This window comes from Dromaius novaehollandiae, chromosome 5 (genome assembly GCF_036370855.1).
Source record: "Dromaius novaehollandiae isolate bDroNov1 chromosome 5, bDroNov1.hap1, whole genome shotgun sequence".
NCBI classification, from domain to species: domain Eukaryota; kingdom Metazoa; phylum Chordata; class Aves; order Casuariiformes; family Dromaiidae; genus Dromaius; species Dromaius novaehollandiae.
This window is the reverse complement of record NC_088102.1, coordinates 9,073,896-9,098,067: the sequence shown is the minus strand read 5'-3', so window position 1 is coordinate 9,098,067 and position 24,172 is coordinate 9,073,896. Positions and strand designations below refer to the sequence as shown.

Genomic DNA, 24,172 nt, shown 5'->3' with positions numbered 1-24,172 from the left:
CAGCCACAGAGTGTTCAAACTAACAAGGTGTATTACTGTCTGAACAAAAAAAATGACTTGTAAAGCCTATAGCTGTCTGAAGGATCTCACACTGGGCAGGGTGGAGAGGAAACAAACTGCTAGAAGTTAGCCAGTGCATTTTGGTGTTCATCCAGTCAGGAAAGGTAGATAGTCGCTGCAGCTACATATTGTAAAGGTGCCTTTCATATAAAAGTGCAGAGTGTGGACCTCCCATATTTACAGTACCGAAGAGGTTTTCTCTTTGACTTCAATAGGACCAGCACATCTGAATCGCTTTCTAAAGTCAGTTTTTGTGGTGTAAAATGAATCTTGATTTCCTGGACGGTAAAACTCTTGGCCCCAAAGTATTTGGATGCTGTTACTGTTGATAGTGTTGAGTGACCCTAGGGACTACAGCAGCTGAATCCTCTTAACTCCTAATAAAAAGAGGACTCTCTTGAAGCCATGAGTGCATTGTCCCTCCCCGCACTGTTGAACCTGGACCGCTGACCTGTTTTCTCTTCTCATTCACAGTAACAAGGGAATGGAGCATCTCCTGAGCATGAAGTGTAAAAACGTGGTCCCAGTCTATGACTTGCTGCTGGAGATGTTGAATGCACACACTCTCCGAGGGCAAAGGAAGTCCCCAGTCACAAATCCCGAATTTGGCCCATTAGAACAAATGGAGACTGGAGACGGTCTGTGAAACAGGGCAGTCCACTAATTCCATCGAGACCTGGAGTTAAAAATGCGAAGCTTATTCAAAGTTATGGGAGAAAACAAAGCTACTGTGGTGGGACCGTTGACGATTAGGTGACCTAGTGCGAGTCCTCATCTCTTTTAGATTGCACATGGGTATCTTGGGAAAGGCTTGTGAGACACACAACTTTGTCCACGTTTCTGACATTATAATAGCTGCACTTTTATAGTGCCTTTTCTGAGACTCTCAAAAAGCACCTTATGAAATTAAGCCTCAGAACACTACTGTGAGAGAGGGAATTACTGCCTCTCCTTTTTAAAGGTAGGTGAACTGAGACAAAGAGGTGAAGTGACTGGTTTAGGATGACAGAAGAAGTCTGTGTCACGGCTAGGGGTCAGGTCCTAGGTCTCTTTCTCCCAGACCAATGCTTTTAAGCACTGACTAGACTATCACCTCTTTTAGCATGAGGTTGTGTGAAATGTACGGCTGCATCGTTTGGGAGAGATTTGCTTACCTGTGTGTGCTGGTCACTGAGGAGCATCTGCTTTGCAGGTGATCTAGATAAAGTGCCGAGATACATATACAGTGTAAAGGAGTTTCCTCTCTTCATAAATATGCAATGGCTGCAAGGGGGACGCTTCATTTGAAGGCTATTCAGAATAGCTTCTAGGGCCAATTTCGAGTCTCTTCAGAAGTGTAAAACCAAGCTTAAATTTATATTTTGTGAGCTTGTTCTCAACACTCGTGTTATTAGCTGTGTATAATTCTTCAGTGCTTTAAATGACGACAACGCTGCCTGGTTATTTCAGTCAATGCTAACCGTTGAAATATGTTTGTCTGTGAGATTAACATGTTGTTTTATATATTTATTAATGATGTTAAATCTATTATAATGTTTAGGTACAAAAGGTTGATATGTGAGCATTAACTGTTGGCATTTGTGTATGATCTGCTTATCAGGGCTTGTGAAATGAGCTCGAAACAAACCATCCTCGCTCCCCTTTGGGCTAGTGTATGGAGTTATGCAGTGCCCTTCCGAAACCTCTTGCAGCCGTCTTGCACGGGGCACAGCAGTGGATGGGGAGCTAAGCTGGGAGCTGCTTTTGCCTGCTTCCCGCAGGTTTGCCGCTTGCTTGTTTTCAAAGTGCATCACACCCTTTGCTGTGCTTTTCATATCTTGGATACGATCCCCCAAAGACGTGAAACGGATGACGATTCTGGGACTTCCTTCACTTCTCAAGTGTGATGACTTGTTTGAATTTCACTTACAATGTAGGTCTAAACCCTCCTGCTGTGCTGATTTCTGTATGTGTTTAAGATGCACTGAGCCAAAAAAAGAGAATTAGCCTGGCCTATAACCTCAGCGAAAAGCAGGATGGCATCTTTTGTTCTGACAACTGCCAATATTGTATTTTGATGTGAGCAAGAATTGCAATCGCTGTAAATGGGTATGTCTAAATATATTATTGATGCATGTTTGGAGCCTTTTGGGTAGGGTGAAATTAAATTGGGATCACACCTAAAGTCTCTTTTAACCCAAATAAGTCTTTTGGATTAGGGACTTTGATGAGTATGCCATTTGCATACTTTGAATATTATTCAAACCTTTGGCGCTGATGTTTTTTGAAGTCAAGGATAATGTTTTTTATAGGAGGGGCATGAAGAGTTTTCAGCAAGTTATATGAATCTGTAGTCTTGTTTTGATCTTGTACTATACCAGATGCGGATGATGGTCTAAATTTTTACTAGCTACCTTTTTATTATTTTTAATAAAATGTAATATAGCAGTGCCCTTCTAAATGAATGTAATATTTACTACTACAAATGGAAAGAAAAAAATGTAAGTACAGTCTTGAATTCATCGGTACTTGCTCATTCTGAGTGAAGTTCTGCTGTGAAGCAGACATGTTTCAGTGTTTCTCGGGCTTGATCACCTTTTGGCCTAAATGCCTGTTGTATTGTTCTTTCTCTGATTTTTCTTCTCTTGTATAATCTTTTTTTTTAATACAGTTTTTCGAAGAAATGTTTAAGTGATTTTTTTGTTTTGTTTTGCTTTAGAAGTGCTGAATTTATGAGCAATCTTGAAATAAACCTCTTCAAAGGAAAATGGGAAAGAGTGGGTATAAATCTTAATCTTAACTTCTAAAGGGACCTTTACTTTGCTCTGGACTGACTTTCTATAAGGGCAGTGGTGCAAATTCATGCCACACATTGTAATTCATACATGCTGTTACTTACATGCTGTAAAGCACAGTATAAATAGGAAAACGCTGTGATTTGGACAGTTTTTTCATCTTAATGAGCATCGTTTTTTTAAAGTTACTAATTGTGTTTTAAAATGGGCAACAGCCAGTAGCTGTTGGATCTTTTGGATTAACATAACTGTATGTATATTTGGACAAATAGAAGGTATGTCCCATTAAAATGGCACAGCTTATAAACAAGTAGCTGTGTGACAAAATGAATAAACAAGAGTGTGTTCAACTCTTGAGTTAAGTGTTGGGTTTATCACAGGTCTGAATCTCACAGACTTTCTCAGATACTGCATTCCAGGTGTTGAGAGTGAGCATCTGTGCCAAGTCTGAAGAAAACTGCCACTATGCATTTCAGTTAAAATATTGTGGGGCTTTCCCATTTTCAGTGTGAATGAATGCAGTGCTGATGGACTGCAAGGGCCTAGGAGGAAATAAGAAGGGGGGTGTTTCCTTCACGGTTTTGCTATGGCATTTCACGCCTTGTCCTACATCAGCTTCTGCCGCTGAGCCTGGACCTTGCCAGAGGTGGCTGTTTCTGCTTGAAATTATGCTGTGGTTCTGCGATGTTCATGGAGGTGAGCAAACTTGGTCCGTGTGGGAATTCCAGTTGCCACTGGTTTAAGAAAACCACCAAACTTCTCCTTATGCGTGCTATGAAAAGCATGTTGACGTTCCTCTCAAGCGTGGAATTAAAACCAAACTGTAAAACAGCCTTGATTTTTGAGAAATGAGGTGACTCTTGGATTACTTGAGGCAGGTATGCGACATCTGATTTGTCTCCAGGAACGGTAGGTCTTTTCCACACCTCTGTGCCTGATTATGCATTTTTGGTGCCGTCTGTCATATTGCCAGTCAGAGCGGGAAAGATGTGTTGGGATGCTCTCCTGCGAGACAGTGTCCCACAGGCTGGGTTCTCCAATAAAGCGTGCAGCAAACGAAGACAGGTAGCCCACAAAGTGTTATTGTTTGTTTTTTTTTAAATAAATGTGCATCTTTCCATGGATGTATCTGCTGTTAATTCCGTAATGATTGAATGTAGATCCATACAGGGAGCATTCTGATGGAAAGAGAGCATCCTTTTAAGTGCTGGAGCTGCCTTCTTTTCCTTCTGATGGCATGCTGGATGTGGAAGACGTTTGCTGTGTTTATGTCTTCAGAGTAGTTTAAAAAAGAGATCCTAAAAATACAATCAGAAAGTTGGTTCATGGTCCTTTTTCTAACTGTCAGCAGTGATCAGCCTCTTTGAGGTAAGAATTTTTCTCTTGTTTGGCCTTTACTGGAAAATGTAATTTAGAATTGCTTTCAGGAGATTCAAAATATATATGTATAAATTGGCATAAAAGGGAGTTCCACGTGGCAGCTCATCCTGAGGAGGCCAAGTATCACTAATGGCCATGGACAAGACCGTGGTCTGAAGGGGTAGTGGGGCTGCTGCTGGATGGTCCTGTTGGGTTTGGATCCTAACTATACGGGAAGCACACCTGAGCTTGCTTTCTTCATTAAGCTGGACTGAGTGGTTTTTAAAAGCCGGCCCAGAAAGCATGCTTTTGTGCATCCAAGGTTGTTCCTTTGTCCAGATGATGGAAAATAGTTGTGTGTTGATGAAATAGCTGTTCTTTCCTAAGATGTGCTTTAACCCACATATATTAAAAATGTGGTTGTCATTATAGTTCTATTTTGACTTTAGGGCAGTGAGCACATGGCAAGGATAGAAGGTACTCTTCCTTCCCTGCCCTTCCCCGCCCTCTCCAAGATAAGTGCCGATGGGAAACATGCTGTTCTTACTGTGGTAGCTAAGATTAAAAACAAAGTATGGATTTGCATGGCTTCATTTTTTGAATGAGCAGTTTGAGAAGCCTGAAAGTGAGCACAGTCTGATCTCCTGTCACAGGAGCTGCTGTTTCATAGAGCTGAATATTGATCTTCTGGCCAGTTCTTTGGACGGCAGGATAGCTTATAACTGTTCTTGGCTGGTGTAAGCTGGCGCAGCCAAAGGACAGAGTCACTGTCCCAGCAGCTGCCTTTATTCCCAGCCCGGCTGTAGGCTGTACCTGTTCTTTAAATGGTGTGAGATCCTCTGATTGTTGCAAACCATCAGAGCTGGGAGTCATGGAAATGTTGTCAGCATTCTTCTAAGAAGAAATCATTTGACGTTATTATTTATGTCCTGCAAGATTCTCATTCAGCAGAGCAGTTAAGGGCATGGTCATACATTGTGCTGAACCAGTGCCTAAAATAATACTGAAGAGAGCATTGTAAATGTGAATATGAAAAGTGGAAAAAAGTGGACTGCTAAATTATGGAAAATAATACTATGTACATTTGTTTTTCACAGTGTTTTTACTACTGAACTGAACTGTGGTGAGTTGAATGGCATACTGTGGTTCATAGCCAAGACATCGTTCCGTTTATGATCTGGATAGTTTTAAACTCTTTTGCCGTCTTTATGCATAGGAGTCACACTCCTGATGTATTGTTCAATATCAGTGATTTCTATTTAAATACATTAATAAACCAAGACTGCCGTGCTAGAGAAATGCCAGCTTCTGCCGATCCTGTCTAAACAGACAAAAGCTTCTTCACATATCAGTCATGTGCTTTCTAAGGCGTTAGCATATCCCTTAAGAGTTAATACTGTATGTTTCTTATGGCTATTTCCCCCAGAAATTCTGTTCTAAACCTTGCTTCATATGTGGTTTTAGTTTCACTGTTTTCTAAATTTTAAGACAAATGCAAATAGTTACCCTTACTGAAAGTTTATAATGGAAAGGGTTTTAGGACTGAATTTGGTGCCTTTTGAAATACTTTCTTGTATGTTATACATATGGGGGGGGGAAAACTCTACCTTTTCCTCAGCTGCTTTTTAATTTTGTGAACTTACAGTATTTTTCTAGTGCTGTGCACTTCATTCACTTGTAGATTGTTGTGGCTGAATAAACAGGTATCATGAAATCTAAAGCTGTTGCTTTTTTTTGTTGTTCATCTCTTTCCTCTAGCTGATTTCAGCCTGGTTTCATGGTAATAAGATATATGTGATCATGGTGTCTGTGTGTGACTAAGTGTCTCAGCCTTAACTCCACAGTCGCTTTACAATCTATAGCTTGATTTGATTTGTCAGGTACTGGAGTTCTCATGGAAGTTTCATGACATCAAGTGACTATCGAGGCAGAGAGAAGCTGTAGGTTGTGCTCCTAGGGTTTTCGGGACTAGCAAACCTATGCAGGAGGGCAAATTTAATAGTGATGTGTATGTGTGTGTGTGTGTGTGTGTGTGTACACGCGCACACGCATGTGCGCCAATTCACAGTAAATGTTCCTTTGCTTTGCATGCTTGCAGAACTGGTGTTGACTATTTTTTTTTTGGATGGGGGGTGGTTGTAGCTGAAATCACAGCGTGATGTCTCATCTCTCAGCCACAGAAATGACTTCATCTCCAAACTCCTTTTGGCCTGGTTTCACTTGTGCACAGGATGCAAGTGCAAAAGCGTGCATGCACTTGCGCACGCTCACCCTCTCGCCTTTTTAAAATCTTCACTGACAGCTAACAACCCAGTCCTGAGAGAAAGGAAGACACTAAGAAATGGGTGAGTCTAGATAATGACTTGTTTGAAGCAGACATCAGTGTCAGCCTACAATGCAGTGGTTATAATCAACTGGGAGTAAAACTATTTAAAATAGGTTTTGGAGAAAAAAAAAAAAATTTAACTTATTTTCCAAGGGCTTTTTTTTTTTTTTTTTTGAGAGATTGGGAGATAATTTCATGAAAATGCCTCATATTATAGATTATATCAGCTCAACAATTTGATATAACTGTACATAATGAAAGGAAATTGCAGGCTGTGAGATTTTTCTTTAGCCCTTTTAACATTGTTCAATTTTCTCCCCCTTCCATAGGCTGCTTAATGGCAGAGGAGCTGAATATCATGTCAGCAATGGACTATTAGTCCTTGGCAGAAAGGTTTGCATGGGCATTTGTGACAACCTGGCAATGAAATAGTGGTTAGAGTTGGCTGACTTCTACAGAAATAGAACTGTAAATGAGCTTCATCTGAAAGTAATTGCTTTCAAAATACAAGATTATGATAAATGTGTGTGCGCACGCGCATGTGTGTTGGGAGTTCCCATTCTTTGTCTTGCAGTGCAGCACTACTAAAACTCTGGTAGCTGTAGCAGAAGTCTGGATCCATGGTCAAAGCTCCACAAACTGTGCTCTGCAGGCTTAAAGGCTATGAAAGCTCCTTAGTCTTAAAGCATTGCCAGATCTATGCTTTTTTTTTTTAACCTGGAGTACAGGTAGTTCTACTTGAGAGTGTTGTTGAGACCCTTCAGTATGGAGCTGAAGGTATCTCAACCTATATTTATTTGAGCAGATAGTATGGGTAGGCCCTACTGTGTTGTAGGGTACTACTGCTCTGAATTACCAACAATGTAAGCTTTGATTTTCCTAGCCCATGGTGCTACATTTGCCCGTTTAGCCATACTACAAGCAATGTATTATTTTAAAAATTCTGGTCATATATAATGCTTTTCTGCCACTGGGGTTGGGAAGACACTAGCTGTTTGCTACAGTCACTGTCTTTTTCTGAACGTAAGACTGCAAAGCAACTTCATAAATCCCTCTGCAAGAAGATGGGGAATAAGCAGCCACCAATGGTGACAAGTGTAGATGGGACAGGAAAATTCTCACAGGCTCTTCTCAGATCCTGTTTTCTATGGGTAAGCATTAAAGAAATTGGGTTGCTATTTCCTAGATGACTTTCACTACTGCTAAGCATAAAAAAAATTAGAGTGCAACCAGACTCCTTACTGTTCCACTGAGCTTGCCTTGATGTGCCCTTCTTCCCATCCTTCACAGCTGCTGTAACTCATGCTTTAGAAAACCAGTTCCATGCCAGGAAAATTTTTCAGCATTTCATACTAGTAATAAGCATGAGTTTGTTTAACTTTGTGTTTTTCCTCCAGGACACTACAGAGAGTTGTAAAGGAAAAGATCTGTGCCCTGGCACACATAATCAACTTCTGAATTTTTAAACTTTTTCTCTGTTAAGCCAGAGAGTAGTTACGCTGCTTCTGAGGCTGTTGTTGTGTTAGCATGAAAATAAGTAAAAGTCACCTTTTGTACAGTGCTAGCAGGGCTGGTGCTGTTGGACTGCACTGCTGATAGCTTCCCTCCCCCCCCCACTAGACACTCCAAAATCCCTGCAGACATTGGCAGAATTTTAATGAGAATACTCAAACTGTACAACCAAGAAGCAATGTCAAAACTGACTGTACACAGTGTTTTCTCTAGCCATTGCCTAAAGTGTTAGTTTCATTTCAAAGAGGAAGAATCTTACAGTTAGCATATAAAAATGCACAATTCTCTCCCAAGATACTGTACACTATTCAGCAGGTTAAAAACTGAAAAATCGATCATTAAAAAAAAGTCATTACATTATTTGTATACATCAGGGATAGTCTACATAATTGGTTTCATCTAGAAAATATGTGCATTATAAACCACTTCCATGCAATTTAGCAATTTCTTATTTCAAAAGTGGTATAAAAAGACAACACAGCAGTCCTAACCACTAGAACACTGCATGTAAAACAAATGTGCATCCTTTTATTGAATGTGTTAGATGAATAAAATACAGTAACAAAGATTCAAAAAATGTAAATTTTGTTTCTACGAATATCAAAAGATACAGATAATGTGAACTGTGTGCAATCGTTGTTGTAGGCAAAGTGCCTCTTCAACTGCATGTTTATCCTGCTAACCCGTGACATTACTGTGTATAACATTATTGTTATGTAGCTTCTGCATCTAATAATTCAGTAGTTTTTTTGAATGGTACTTGATTACCTCATATGCTTAAGACCACTGTAGCTATAAAAATTGTATCATCTATCCCATCAAAGTATAAACTGTGTTGTTTATAGTTTAAAAATCTATAGAAAAAATCTGTTTTCTGTACAAAAAAATGTTGAAATTTTGTCAAGATATACATTTTGAGATGTGAAATTTAACACATTCCCTGTGACAGGGAAGGGAGGCTATGAATGTGAGGCATTATTTAGCTGCAGCAGAGTTGGGCATTGGTGCGTAGGACGCGCAGGTGCTGTAGTGGCTGGTTTGGGGAACTAACACAGTATACAAGTTTCTGTATTTAATCAGGTGACTTCACCATTTGATTGATGCTAGCAGCATGAAAATAAGCACCACAAAGAGTGTGTTTTGGTATAGCTGAAGATTCACAGGCTGCTTTCTAAGTTGGTGGAGGACCATTGGTATATCTCAGCATGGGATAGAAAGATCGGGCAAAGTTGTTTGCCTGGGTGCAGCTGTAGTCTTCCTCGGAAGATGGAATCATGCAAGCCAGAAGCAAAAGCAGTAGAAAGAACAATTGGAGGGGTAAAGCTGCTCGTAATACACGGTAGAAGAAGGAGGGGGACCGAGGAACTGCTTGAGTAGTATGTGGATGGCTTTCACCTCTGAAAAGGAAAAAACATAAAAGCACTTTAGAGTTTAAATGAAGTAAGTTATTTTAACTCCCTCTCTAGGGTTCAGACTGCCCTTGCAAGATGCAGGGCTGTAGTGCTACAGGAAAATGCAATGCACGTAAAAAAATTTAAATAAAACGTGAAAGCATGCAAAACTGCTCAGCAGGAAGCTAGCTATTGCCTTGGGTTTTCCTTCCTTCTTACCGAAAAAAAAACATTTCTTTGTAATAGCTCAGGTCAGTGGGGTTTTACCCTATTTTTGAGTTGCAAACTCAATTTTTCCAGCAGAGGAACAAACCACTGTAAATGCCTACTATAGTATAAGGAAAGCCACCATTCAGGCTGATTAGGCTGCATTCTGCCCTGGCGTTAGAGAGTTCAGTCCTTTGAATAGACTCTAGGTACTAGATGCGTAGTGCTCCCTTAGTCCTTCACAGTCAGTTTTTATTAAGTGGTTCTGAGTTGCTAGTTTCTTTGTCCAGCTATGCCAGTGGGATTAAAGGAAGATTTAAAATTAAAATATTCCCCAGTTTGGCACAAAAAACTATTTCCTCAAGAGTAAAGACAAGCAAAGGCTGCATATCAGTGCAGAGGCTTAGAAGCAAGGATGCTAAAGGAAAACAGTTCCCTAAGCTGCCCTGAACTTGTAGGCAGAGGCACAAATTACCTCCACTTGTAAGTTAACATATGAAGAACAGCTGCCTCTGGTTTCTTTGAGTCTTGTACTCCACTTGCCTCTGCCATCACTACTAGTCTTTAAAGAGATCAGGATAAAATAAAATAGTACCTGGTGCTGCTGTTGCTTCTGCCAGCTACAGTTCTCCGTATGGTGGCCTATTGAGAGAAATAGCTTTTATTATCCAGGTTTGACAAAATATAGCAAAGAATTTCTCTTTCTCAAAAAAGATAGCTGTAAACTTTTTAGTCCTGTTGTACATTCTGTTATAAGATATATGCATCTCAAAGGTAAAATGACTACATCTGAGAAAGTTATAGGCTAAATATGTCCAAACATGCCATATGCTGACAGTATAAATATCAAAAAAAAAATACTTGCCTTCTTTACAGGAGGGCTGGATTTCGCTGCCACTGGATGATAGGCTCCTGAGTCCAGGTCATCTGGAACTGGCAGGAATGCTGTGGTATCCTATAAGGTAACCACACCTTCCTCTTAAAAATGCATGTCAAAACTCACAGCAGAAGTGCAAAGAGCCGTCTTTCATTGCCTCTCCATAGGTGCACAGCCAGGTACCTCTTTAGGTGTACGCAACCAAGTGGAAACAGATGTTCCAATTTTTCTGGCACAGGCAAATGTTTTACCATGCACAGCCAGAAGGAACAGTATTGGAGCAGATGTGTACAGGTATTAGCTTGAGAACACCCCATCTGACAACTCTCACTGATGAACAATGTACTCCTGTGGACTACTGAACTCCTTCCATGATGTTTATTACACACTCCTAGCCTGGTATTTGGTATGGATCATAGAATAATCCAGGTTGGAAGGGACTTCAGGAAGTTTATCTAGTCCAACCTACTCAAAGCAGGGTCAGCTATGAGATTAGATCAGGTTACACTCAGGACATTATCCCATCTGATCTTGAAATTCCTAAAGGATGGTGACTGCACAACCCAGCTGGGCAATCTGTTCCAATACTTGACTAGCCTCATGGTGAAACAGTTTTTCCTTATATCTGATCAGAACTGCTCTTGTTTCAATTTATGAAGGTGGAAGCACTTAAGTTTTAAGTCAGTCTTTTAGAAACAATTTTACTCTTAATAAGTTGTTATTTTTCAGTAAGATCCATGACAAGTATTTAAACTCTGACTCACCAGATTTCCTTGTATTGTTTTCAAGTCATGTGAAACTTGCTCAATAAGCTGTTTCAGTTTCTTTCCAATAACATGGACCTTCTCATCAGCTTCAATGTAATCTTCACCATCTGATTTAAGCAGCAGGTAAGTGGAGAGTTCTTGGAGTGAGTTTACTTTAAGCTGCTGTTCCAACAGCTCTTTCTCCAGTTGCTTAAAAAAAATGAAATAAACAAAAAATCTCAACAGTGCAACAAACTATTACTTTCAACTTTGAGGATGTTATCATAAAAGGATGAACTTTGGAAGGCTTTAAAGAACAACTCAACCTGCCTGACAATCCACAACACACAGGAATGGCTGCTACAGTTAAATAAGGATTTAAGTTCTCTTAAAAATACTGCTGCACCTCCTCAAACTTTGATGTGAAATAGTTCTAGCAGTAATTAAGCCATAGGGACCAGACCTAAACCTTGGATGTGGGCAGTCTTATTCCAGTGTAAAGACTGTCCAGAAGGAACTTAATTATGATCCCCAATACTAGAAAAATGTCTTACACAGACAATCTCTTAGTCCATTTCAGAAACCTGCCACTTGCCTGCCTGCCTGCCTGCCTGATAGAGCAGGTTCAAGAAGGGGCTGCAGAGAAGCAAGTACATTATTCTTCATTTTGCGGTGAGCTATCGACTCATGGGAGGAACCTGAGGTGCATGACGTACCATTAGCTCCTTTTGGCATTCCAGTATTGTATGGGGGTCAGCATTTGGATCTGTGATTTGCGCTTCGTTCCTTCGGCTTTCAGCACTTGCTAACCACAGGAGTAGCTTTTGGCTCTGCTCATGGAAGTCCTGGAGTAAAAGTAAAGATTTGCACATAAGAGGAAAATAAATAAATAAATAAAAACCACCTTTGCAGTGCTTTCACCTGGCTTTGCCTATGAACAAAATGCACGGCCTGGATTAGAAAGAGCTGACAGTAAATTCATGATTAGTGAGACTTTAGCAAGCTATTCCATCTGCATAATAAAAGGATAATATCCAGGTCAAAGATTTTACCAAACCCTTCAAACCCAGCAGAGCCAAGTTTCTAATACGAAGACAATAAAGAGTCTTGGATTCTGAACAACCATTCCACTAATGCGCAGGAGTTACCCCTCTCCTCACCTCCCTCCCTGTATTTACCCCTCAGTAGCACTTTAACAAGTTTTCCCTTATAACCTGTTCACCATGTTATAGTCACCTGGCAGTGCAGTAGTGCTTGCTGCAGACCTTTCCTCCAGTTGTCCAGTGCATGAGTTGCTTTCTCCCAACGCAAGTTCACCTGCCGAAGCCTGTTCTGAAGCTCTTTGGACTCTGTGCTATCTGCTTGCTGGAAGTCTTTGCTACTCAGGTTAACTGAAAGCACCACAGCCTTGTAGTTATCAAATGCTTTAAGCATGTCCTGGTGGGGAAAGTAGATTAGGAGCCTCTATGACTGATTGAATACATCTTGTTTGTTTACAATAAAACTATGCACTCAAAAGAATCACAGGTACTGGGGAAAGCTGTTTGCATTTGAATGACTTTTCAGACACTACTGAGGAGCATATTAAGGTAGGTTTTTTTTTTTTTTTTTTTTGGAAAGCCAAACCCCTCACTTCGAAGAGAACAAATCTGGTTGGGCCTGCACTTCTCACTCAGTTGCAGGCATTAATGGCTTAATCCACATCTGTCCTTCATCCCCCTGAGCTCAGCATTTCTGTCTCTCTTCCTGACATTTGGAAAAATATTCCCACAGATCATCACGTGATGTTTCCTCTTGCTTATAAAGGTTTATCAACTTTAGAATCCTAAAATAATTTATGTTGAAAGGGACATCAAAGAATCACAGAATCATTGAGGTTGGAAGGGATCTGTGGAGACAATTTTGTCCAATACCCCTGGCTCCAGCAGGATCAGCTACAGTAGGTTTCCCTGAATATCTGCAAGGATGGAGATGCCATAACTTCTCTACAGAGGCTGTTCCAGTGTCCAACCACCCTCACAGTAAAAAATTTCATGTGTTTCAATTTGTGTCTGTTGCCTCTTGTCCTGTCACTGGGCACCACTGAGAAGACTGGAGGTCTCTAGTCCATCCTTCTGCTCAAAGCGGGGCCAGCTTCAAACTCGGTGCAGGTTGCTCAGGGCCTCATCCAGTCAAAATTTGGAATATCTCCCAGGATAGAGATTCCACATCCCCTCTGGGCCCCCTTTCCATACCAGGCCACCCGCACTGTGAACAAGTCTTTATCTTCTATCTAGTCAGAATTTCTGCCAGCCCATTTCTCCAGTTTGTGAAGATTCCCCTGAATGGCAGCCCTGCCTGCCTTCCTCTCCTTCCTTAAAATTGCAGCCAAACAATACTTCCTATCCTTCAGAATTTTACAGTTTAAATTGATGGTACTCAGTCTTTTTCAAGTTGTACGCTCTTGCAATAGAAACGTAAGAGCTGCAGGATGAGTCCTGCAATCAGCACACCTCTGACTGCTTTTTTTCAGTAGTCTTTGTGACGAAGAATCTCATTCTATATATCCTCAAGATCCTCCAACTACCTGATTACAGGTGAGAGACAAAGGTGCTATTTAGAGCTAAGACTTTTTTGCAAATACTGCGTCACTAAAGAACAGCTTTAGGGCAGGCTTTCCTCAGTCTCCCTATCTGAACTGCAACCCCTCTCCCAATTAATTCAATAAAAAGCCATCCAAGGCAGCCTAGCCAGTAGACTCAGCTGATTTACAATCCTCCTCTAGTTTGCTTAGAGGGGGGTGGCACAGACCAAGGAAGAATGCAAGTATCACTGCTCAGACTATTTACTTCCCCCCCATGACAAGGTCAGACCTTAGGCATTTGGCAAGTCTGAGTCATTTGTTTAGTTTTGTTCTGTGTTTATCTTTCAAAACAAAAGCCCTAAAAAAGAGAAGTTTTGGGTTGAATGGTTTTGTGGGAGAGGGAGAGAAAATAAACTGTCTTGGTAAGGAAACAGAAAGGGAGAGATTTTTATTTCAGATTGGCTGCCTGTTGTGACCACACAGGTCTCCTGCAAATCTACACATATGAAGACAGAAGCATTTTGCTTAACTAGCTTCTTTAGTCCTCTCAGCTGAAAACAGCTTAGCTCCTCTCCTGAACATGCGCGTTGCTATTAGCTTTCATGCTGCCTACCCATCCTAGGAGCAAGAGAGACAACCATAAAGAGCATCAGCATCTTGAAATCCCACTTCTCAGTATGCCGTAACTTACTTTCAGTTTCTTGACCCTTTGTTCCATCGTCTGCATGCTGGTCGGAGGCTCTGCTTTTTGCAGCTCTTCCAGCTCTTCCTCGGTTTTATCCAGCCAAGCAGAGACGTCACTGATATCAGAGTTCAGCTGCTGCCACTGCTGCAAGTTCTGTTTCATCCTGAGTTTATTTCTGAGGTCTTGAGCTTGGATGAGCTCCCATCTATCAATAATGCCTACACGTGCCATAACAGCAAATGTTTCAATCATCAATAAGGTGAACATTGTGTAAAACAGGTGCAGGGAGTCTGATAAATAATTTATGCTCCAACCTGCTTAAGGCCAAATAATTCCTACCATGTACAACTGTTATCCAAACACTGTTTCTTCTTGAGATTATGCAGTCAATAGTTTTCTTATTACTAGTCAAGTTATCCAAATAGGTAGGATCCTGTGTAGCATTACTATTAGTTGAAGAAAGTTTTAATTCAGCTGGAAGAATAGACTAAGTGTACACCACCTGTACATTTACTAACACTGTTTCTGGAAGCCCATCTAGATCTTTCTCAAAGATTTTCTTATTCACCCCATGTAGGGGACCCAACCCTGGCCGATTTGTGAGACCAGAGGCATTAACTGAGTAACCTGTTCACATAGCTGCATTCTCCTTTCACCACTTGCTTCCCTTTTGTAACTGCAGTACAAACATGATCTTATTACAATCTCAAGCACCTGAAACCAGGAACGGGGGCCCAAAGAGTTAAGAAAACCAGCTTCTTGCCCTATTTTGAAGAAAGGACCACGGTGAAGAACAGAGTACATTACCAGCTTTGGTTAACAAAACATTTCTGTAAATGAGAGTTGTAGTATTTTGTTATATGATGTACCCATGCCTGAGAGAACAAACTATGGCAATTTTGTTTTAGACAGGGACCCACTCCTTGGGTTTGAAATCTGATTAAAAGTCTCTGAGGTAGCCAGTCTCCAGACAAAAGTGAAATTGTTCCCATTCATTCCAACCAGCAAAGAGGTATAAGTTAAACACATTATAAGTGACAAAAATCTCAGTTCTGACAGAAAATATAAAGGCTGAGAACAGCAAGCACAAGTTGGACAATGTCAAGTGAGAAGGCGGCTCCTTCTCACAAAATACAGCAAAATACATTAACTTGGAGCATAGCAGTTTGCTTCTATTTTGTTCCCAGGAGGAGTGTGCTGCCTTTGTGTCATCTCTGCTTTGTCCCCTGAGAGTCACAGGACAAATATCACTGCACCAAACCCAGCCTCACTGCCTGAACGCACCGTACCTGACTGCTTCTCCGCAGCTGCTATGTTCACAAGCTCCTGCTCATCTTGCTGTTCTTCATCACTCATGTTAGCGGACGTAATTTTCTCATTGCTGCTGCTGCTGCTGCTTGTGGGCCTGAGCTGATTCACCTGGAATGACATTTTAGTGGGTGAGCCTTGGAGGCTAACAAGCTGTCGGAGGTCAAGCTTCATGTGCGTTACACTGGGGCAGCTGGGCTGACGCTGAGCACTTGCACGTCAGATTTAGCACTGGGCTGCTGCACCATCGCTAGCAGTTTATATTGGCCCTCTGTGCCTTTTTAATAAACAGACACACACCATAGTGACGTTAATTATTACAAGATCGGACATGTCTGCAAATGAATTGTTTTGCACTACATGTACCAGACAACCTACATTTGCTGATGCTGTTTGCTGGATTCTGGGCCTTGGTAACACTGACTCTAAAGCAATGGATTTGATTAGCGGTGACAAAGGCACCCAGATACCAGTACCACCCCATGCCTGGAGGAGTGCTGATAACTGCTGCGGATGACCATGGCTGGGCCTGCTGATGGAACCAGCCGTGAGGCTGAGCTATCAGTGGGCAATGGCATTTCTCCTCTTGCCACTACCTTTTGGGCAGTTTTTTGAATGTCTGGAAGTGGATTAAATAGTGAGTTGCATGCTAGAAAAGGACCCTCCAAATCACTTGTCTTGGCACATAAATATATCTAAGTAAATACCAAGGGAGGGTATTTGCACCCCCACCTTGGACAGTAAAGTCTTCCTAGACTTGTCCTGCCATGACAATAGAGGAATCAGGCTCCTCCAGACACTGACTCTGACCAGGAACCTAATGTGAGCACTCCGAATTGCTTTAGAGAAGCCTGAGCGAGTGGATGGAGGGAGAGACTCTCACTCGTTACATGAGCCACCAGAAACAACATCTAATTTTGCATAAATATCACCCCCCACCCCCAATATTTTCCTTGATGCTGGAGGAAGGAAGAGGATGGGACAACATAGGAACAAACACAGACTCTGTGTAGTACAGGTTCAGTGCCCACAAAGCCCCCAACTCACATAGCCTGGCTTATAGGGGGTACTCGTCTCCGGACCAGACAACATATTTCCAACCATCTCTGCCTGGTTGTATCGGTGTTTCCTGCAGACTGGGCTATCCGGAGAATGCCAGGGATGAGCTTCTGCAACAGATTTTCCTGAAACAAATAAAATCAAAACCATACACCATGAACGCAAAAGCCCATCTCCACCAGGAAGCTGTTGCTTTGTATTAAGTTAGAAAGCGCTCTGAATAAAATGGCATCAAATTATGGCATAAAAACGACAGTTTTGCAGCTTTTCTTGCAAAGCATGCACATTTGCAAAACATAACAGTGTTTCAAAGGTAATGAGATGAGAGCCATGCAGTTATGGGACTTTCTGTTTTCTCCTGGAAAATGTCTGAATACAAGTATGAGTACAAAAATAAATAACAAGGCTGCACTGTGGTTTTGGAAAGTTTGCATCCCAAAGATATTATCACATATCTGCAATTCATTTTAGGAGGAACAAGTATAGTCATGTCCTGATTTGGGGAACGTTCAGTCTGGATTTAATTGACAGGACACCCACGGTGCTGTCGTGCATAATGCAAAACACTAAAAATACTTGCAGAGTTGAAACTATTTTCCTCAGAAATTATGCAATTGAAATTAGAAACAACCAAAAAAAGTGATACTACCCAGAGCAAACCACCAAGAAAGTACCAAAAGACTTTGAATCAATACAATGAAATGCACATTAACCACCTTGGCATTTGCCAGGCAAAATCTAAATGGCATGTTTTTGACTGCTTTGTAATGTACATGTGAATACTGCAGCATAAGAACACCATGGCAGGATGATACATGGTGTCCACACAAGGCAGGAAGTCAGACATTACGTATGAGAGAGGTTGAGGAATATAGCGTGCAGCACAGGGAGATTGCCATGTTCAGACACATGCATTAGCAGGTGCCTACCAGAAGATGCTTTCAAAGTTTTTGTGGTCATTTTAAGATATGCCTCAGGATTTTCAGTGATTTCTACATCTGAAAAAAGAATAATGTCATTTTCCTCACTATTCAATATTTTCCAGCTAATAAAAAGAAACATTTGAAACAATGAGGGAAAACAAAGACCAAAAAGAAAAACCAAAATAAAAAGTTGTTACTATTTTTTTAATCAGACATTCTTAAAAAGTAAGGCTTCTAAAAACCTTATATTCCTGAAAATATAAGGTTGCTTTAGACAATACCATTTTTTTCATCAAGACAGTATTCCTAAGAGATAAGACTGCTCACATTTATTAGTAGTACTTGAAAACCAACCAAGTAGGAGCAAGACCTCGGTCCCCCTCCCTTCCACCAGAGGACATCCTGCAATTGTCCATCTCAAAGCAAACACCTGGCAGTGGGTTCTCACCTGACAAAGCACTGTAGTATGTTCCTTCTTCTTCGTCCTCATGAGAGGAAGAGCCCCCCACATCACCTGTGTGATCCCATTCGAGCGGGATGGAGTCAACACTGACAGGGGTCTCACAGCCTGATCTTTCATGACCTTGAGTAGGTGGCACAAGGTGACAAAGGGACTGCGGGGAAGATGGCACCTCACTGATAGCCTTCTTATGCCAGGGATCATTCTGGATTTCTCTGGAGTCTTCTGGATCTGTCTCATTTTCAGAGGTCTCTTTTTCATCATCCAGTCCCTAAAAATATAGAATAATTATTGCATATTAGTAAGAATTATAATAGATCTAGGCTGCTTAATAAGCTAATGATTGAGCAGCACAGTACTACTGGAGACTGTTTTGGGGTCAGCAGACCCCATGTGCCACAAATTAAAGGGAAGCATCATTTCTGCCTCCTTTCTCTTCTGCCAAAATCCTCACACCAGCAACTACCTCTCGTCTTTCAAGACGCTCAGCCACCACCAAAACACTTCTCTCTGGTTTGCAGAAAGGGATACCCAGTTCAAAACAGACTGCACAGGTCAGCAGAGAAACACTGCTCAGAGCAGGTGAACAGCTACTTTCAGATGCTCAAGTTTGTTACTTCCTCTATTTGGCTTTTTAATAGATGTTCTTTCTTTTCAGGCCAAAGCCAAATGTTTCCAGCGAAAAGTAAAGAGCATGCTATTCCCCATTTAGGGTTGCCATAAGAAAGTGGACAGATGGAGCCTAACAAACGAACCCATAAAGAGATATTCTGAGCACATTATTGAAATTAAAGAAAATAAGAAGTGATATAAAAAACAGCAAAAGCCTTTTAAAGCCCTCAGACCACTACCATCTAAATATTAACCCTGTGAATTATTTCCATGTTATTATCCAGATTCTGCAGATGGAGACCCAACAGGAGAGGAATGAGGAAACATGACTGATGACAAAGATTTAGCAAAGCAGGCACAACTACTGATGCGTTCTTGACCCCTTTGAGCTCCATCTACTGAGTCAAGCTGCTAGGGATAAGCAATGAACATTGCAGTTCAAACACCAAAATCCTGCCAAAGCATCAAAATGACTCTTGCTTCTTACGGGATGCCTTGAAGTCAGTCTTCGATGGAATCGGGCAACTCGCCCAAACACTTCCTGACAGTATCTATGAAGTTCTTCCAATTCATCCTCAATCAGGATAGCATCCAAGGGCTCACTCTTCTGAATCAGCTGCTCCCCAAAAACAATTAGCTGATCAATCTTATTGGTGTTTAATGTTATTTCTTGCTGGAAACCCTATTTGGAACATACAAGAAAAATGATTACTTCTGCAATGGCCCTTTCTAGCCTGATGTTTGTCCTCCTTTTCTAGGTCAGTGCAGTAAAAAAATGAAACTAGCAATTGACATCATTGTCTAATTTCATTTGGCAAATATCTTTTCACCCAAGATGTGCAGAGGTTTGTTTTATTAGCAGGATTGCAGTTCCAAATGAAGTGGCATTTTCCACCCATGTGTACATCAATACGACTGCAGTATCCTGAGCCTGCAGGGAATCAGGGTGTGAGAATTCAGATAATCAGAGTTTCTTCTGTTGTTGGTTACATGCAATCTTATTCTCAGTCGCAGAGAAGTTTGGGTAATTGGGCCTGCAAAGAGTCTGCATACCAACAAATCTACACCCCAAAACAGTGTAAGGGAAAAGGGGAAATCAGCACATGAGCAGGCAGCAGAGAACTAGTTTGGTCTTTAGAAACATTACACTCACATGCTACCCTATTTCTGTCCCAGTTACAACCAACGCACTCAGAGAGGAGATCCTAGCTTAACGCTGGTTCAAAGAAAATCTCGCTAGAAAGAAGTGCCTGAAATTAGGGATGTGGCTTTGCCTGTTAACCCACATGTGCTCCTCACATCAGATATCACTGTCACTGATGCTAAGGTGTTAGGAGAAAACAGCAAGACAGAACCGTGAGTTTGAATCCTGAATCTGGTTAATCTTGATTCAGAGAATAAGAAGTTTACTGGTGTCTTACATCAAATATAGCCCAACAGAGACCTGCTGGCTATCATGAAGTTCCAGAAAAGTAGGTGATACTATCAAGAAAGGGCAGCCCAGTATGACCAGCTGGGCTATATTAAACAATGTTTCATAAGGATACATACATTTAACTGGCGCATTTTGTCATCGAAGTTACTTTTTGAGAAGTGCTCCACATTCGTCAGCTGGAGGTCCATTTCTGTGAGCCACACGAGGATGCTCTCCCTCGTCCCCTCAAACTCATCTCTCCGATTGGTGAAGTGCTGAGGAGCAGGAAGGGAGCCAGTGTTATATTCATTGAAATACAGAGAAAAGATGGTCATAGAAGCCCTCTGAAAATAATGTTTTGTTTCAAGATTGCTGCTGACCTTAAAGGCCAAGAGGACACAAATGGCAGCATGTCACACATACTAACTGTCCCCTTCCTGTAGTGATGCTGGCATAAAGCATCCTATACTGGTACGCTATTCCTCTGGGAGAAGGAATAAAATCTCAACAGTAGGGGATGTTTATATAAAATAATATTCTTGCTTCCACACTGCATAACAAATATACCTTCTCCCACATCATTATACCTCTGCAACAGTCATTCAGGCTCAGGTTTAAGTATCTTATTTGTTTTAAATTTAGAAAAACGTTAGACAAAGGAAGCCAGACGCATCTCTAATTAAACTCAGGCAATTAAAGCCATGACATTAAAATCAGTAAAACGATGGAGAGGCTGCAACACGGATATCCGTGCCAGTGTAATTAATGCACTGCTTTGCATGGAAGGCAGGATATGTTCTCTCTGCTGCCATCTCCTGCAAAAAGCATCAACAGAAGTGCAGCTTTCAGTGCCCCAGTTCTCCTCTGGATTTACTGTTCAAGAAGGAGATTATATAATATCCCAAATATGACAGCTCCTAACTGCACAGATCAACCCCCTTCACCTATCTCACAGCCTCACCCACCAGCTTTTGGGACCTAATAATTTTCCCCATCAATTGCTTGTAGCCCTGCTGTACTAAAAGCCCTGCTGTATTTAAAAATCAGGCAGCAGCAAGTTTCTCCTACTGCACAGCACAGAAAATCTTCTCAGAAATTGGTTTAGCTAGACTAGAGAAAAATCACCCTCAGCAGCAGTACGGTTCCCTGAAGTGTCACAAATAAACCCTTCGACAGCATTCCTCCGTCAGGCACAGCGCGCAGCACAAGGCAGGGACAGCAGCATGTCCCTCCATCACATCTCCATGGCTAAAGCCTTGCAGGTAAACCACAACTTGGTGTTAAGCAGAGCTGCGTTGTGAACTCCACTTCTGCATTTGTTCTCTCCGCCTCTCATTTATGGAAAGATGCACATGCACTGAAGGCATCCAGCCATGACAGGGCTAGAGTAGAGAAGTGGAGTAGGAACAGTAATGCCTACAACGCACCTTCCAAAATTTGCAGCCATTCTTTACCTACGCTGCTTCGGTTAACAGGAGCCAATTTGTCAAGGACATATTTATGTGATACACTCAGTGACCTCTTTCAGAGCTGCTCACCCACACTGATAACTCAAGTCCACTAAGGCTGGAACACAAACCAGCACAAGACTGCTGCTCAAGTACGTGTTTTGCCCTTGGTAATTCCTGTAGGAACCTGTAGGAGCTTCTCACTGTGTCACCCCACCATGCAATTACCTTGAGTCTCCTCAGAATGGCAGTGACTCGTTTCTGAAGGTTATCCCAGCGCTGGTTGCCCTCATGTACCATCTGTTTCAGCTTGCTGGCCGAGTCAGTGCGGTTCTCGCGGGCGAGGCGCCTATACTGCTTATTGATCAGCTCCAACTGAGTGAGTCGTTCATGGATTTGCCGTTGGAAAGCCTGCAAGGCAAATCGACAAACTCACGTCCCTTACCAATAAAGGAAAGGATTGGTGTGACACTATCTATCTATCTAGAGATGATGATGTCCCTTTCCCTCAAAATACAGACTTTACAGCATCTTCAAAATTAAATCCAGAGAAGGCCCGATATTTTAAATTTTCAAAATCAACTCTCCCTGCTCATATTTAGCTTATTAGGAAAAGGAAGGAAAAAAAAAACAGCTCACAGAGGTGTCCTGCCTATAGAAAGTAAATTTTTAACTTACAAGCAATATCTTGTCAGTTCTGAGTATTGGATTCTCTACATACAAAAATTCTGGAGGCAAATGAGTCAGTTAGCTGCCTAGCAACTATGCACCAGTTAAATTATTTATGTACTCTATACTACCTCTTCCAAACAGCCGAATGTCTTTCAGAGATCCAGGCATTTCACACAGACAGTAAGTATTCAGCAATCTGATCACTCAGCCTGCTGGTGAGCATAAAAAGCTAAAGTTAAAGAATTCACCTCAAACTTCTTCAGCTCCTCCTTTGCATGCGTGTACAGAACCTCTGAAGAATGGGGGTTAGCTGCTGTCCTTTCAGCTGATTTTAGCCAATCTTCAAAGCGTGAATAGTCATCCAAAAACCTCTGCCACAGGCGCCAGGTTTCCTCGATTCTGAGAGGGAGGTGCAAAAATGGAAGAGTTTTATCACAAGCTTAGCATTCATTTTGCATTTCTTCTTCAATATTCAGTTTGTGGCAAAAGCAAGTGTTTCTTCAAAGTGCTGCCACAGACTTCTCTAGGAAGGGTCAGAACAAGAGACTCACTTCATTCGTCTCTCCATAGACATGGCACAAATGTTTCTCCACCGTCTGTCCAAACTCCTGGTAGTCTGCTGGATGGAGTCACACTCTGTCTCATTAGCACACGCATCCGAATCGTGCAGCAGGACTTCACAGATATTAAACACAGATTCCACCCCAGCAGTGTGCTGTTCTATGTCCCGTTGCAGATCCTGTGATGGGGAAAAGAAGAGTTTCAGCAGAAGGCAATGCGTACAGCTAGGCTTCAGACATACCCTTTCAAAATGCTGCAGTGGATAGGGAAGAACAATTTCTGTGCCAGTAAAAGCTTATTTAGCTTTAGAGAATAGACTTGTAGGATGAGCTGTGCAGATGACAGGCTGACAGGACAGGACAGGACAGGGACCTGCCACGCAAGAGGGGATTGTCCAGCTCTGGTTTCCCAGCGAAAGCTCAATCTTTTCATTAACAGTCTGAACAATTTTAACATGCATTCAAAATCCAAACCTTACACACACTGTAAACACACACTTACTGATTTTGACAGTACTAGATGACAGTATCTCATATGACACTACAGGACTTGACAGACAACTCACAGCCCAGCTCCCGTATTTTAGTGATTACATGATCAGCTGGTATTACAAACTGCGAAGCACAGCATACGCAGAGTCAGTGTTGCACTGCTACCCTTATGCCCCCTTCTAGACCTCTTATTTTAAGAAACTACTTCAAAGGGCCTGCAAAAACTCTTTGTCTAATCTATGCTACACGTTTCTTTTCCACAGCTTGCATCTCCATCATATTCTAGCCACTCATTTTGTACATGTAACTATTGACAAAGTCAATTTAAGTGAAGAAGAGTAAAAGAAAGCCTTATCTAGATGTTTCTAATCGAAAAAGCAGCTCTATGCAATACTACCAACTGAGAATGTTAACAAAATGGCAATGGGTACTACATCTCCATTATTTCAACCCATTCTTGGCTTCCCTAATGAAGGATGCAGTGAATTTGCTGGAATTACACCAGAACAACAAAAAACGTGAAAGAAAATGTATTTTACTGACAAGAGCAAACAGGAACTCTCACTGAATGGTATTACTGATTTTAGCAAACAGATAAAGAAGAATTGGGTTTGCTCTAGACTTAAAAAAAAAACAGACAGAAGGCTTGTAGGAAACCCAAACGCAGTTGAGGGAAGATCTCTGCAGAAATCAATAAGCTGCAAGGAGTTGAGTATCACCCACT

The 24,172-nt window shown here is 41.5% G+C and overlaps 2 protein-coding genes across 10 annotated transcripts in view; one reads left to right on the top strand and one right to left on the bottom strand.

The window, feature by feature from the left end:
- Positions 1 to 5,913, top strand: part of ESR2 (estrogen receptor 2) — a 91,846-nt gene extending 85,933 nt beyond the window's left edge. For all 6 annotated transcript variants that reach the window (XM_064511959.1, XM_064511958.1, XM_064511956.1 and 3 more), the window contains one exon: positions 535 to 5,913. In XM_064511959.1, the coding sequence (XP_064368029.1) occupies positions 535 to 706 (172 nt within the window). In that variant the 3' untranslated portion in view covers positions 707 to 5,913. The remainder of the gene's footprint in view (positions 1 to 534) is intronic.
- Positions 5,914 to 8,158: 2,245 nt separating this feature from the next.
- SYNE2 (spectrin repeat containing nuclear envelope protein 2) overlaps positions 8,159 to 24,172 on the bottom strand; it is a 188,227-nt gene continuing 172,213 nt past the window's right edge. For 3 of the 4 annotated variants that reach the window (XM_064511952.1, XM_064511950.1, XM_064511953.1), the window contains 16 exons: positions 22,948 to 23,135; positions 22,645 to 22,795; positions 21,953 to 22,135; positions 20,414 to 20,551; positions 19,350 to 19,544; positions 18,239 to 18,521; positions 17,797 to 17,865; positions 16,856 to 16,992; positions 15,790 to 15,919; positions 14,507 to 14,718; positions 12,489 to 12,689; positions 11,969 to 12,097; positions 11,271 to 11,462; positions 10,495 to 10,584; positions 10,225 to 10,271; positions 8,159 to 9,428 (listed from right to left, as the gene is read on the bottom strand). In XM_064511952.1, coding sequence (XP_064368022.1) covers positions 9,203 to 9,428; positions 10,225 to 10,271; positions 10,495 to 10,584; positions 11,271 to 11,462; positions 11,969 to 12,097; positions 12,489 to 12,689; positions 14,507 to 14,718; positions 15,790 to 15,919; positions 16,856 to 16,992; positions 17,797 to 17,865; positions 18,239 to 18,521; positions 19,350 to 19,544; positions 20,414 to 20,551; positions 21,953 to 22,135; positions 22,645 to 22,795; positions 22,948 to 23,135 — 2,571 coding nt within the window. In that variant the 3' untranslated portion in view covers positions 8,159 to 9,202. The remainder of the gene's footprint in view (positions 9,429 to 10,224; positions 10,272 to 10,494; positions 10,585 to 11,270; positions 11,463 to 11,968; positions 12,098 to 12,488; positions 12,690 to 14,506; positions 14,719 to 15,789; positions 15,920 to 16,855; positions 16,993 to 17,796; positions 17,866 to 18,238; positions 18,522 to 19,349; positions 19,545 to 20,413; positions 20,552 to 21,952; positions 22,136 to 22,644; positions 22,796 to 22,947; positions 23,136 to 24,172) is intronic. The other variant, XM_064511951.1, reaches the window with a different exon arrangement.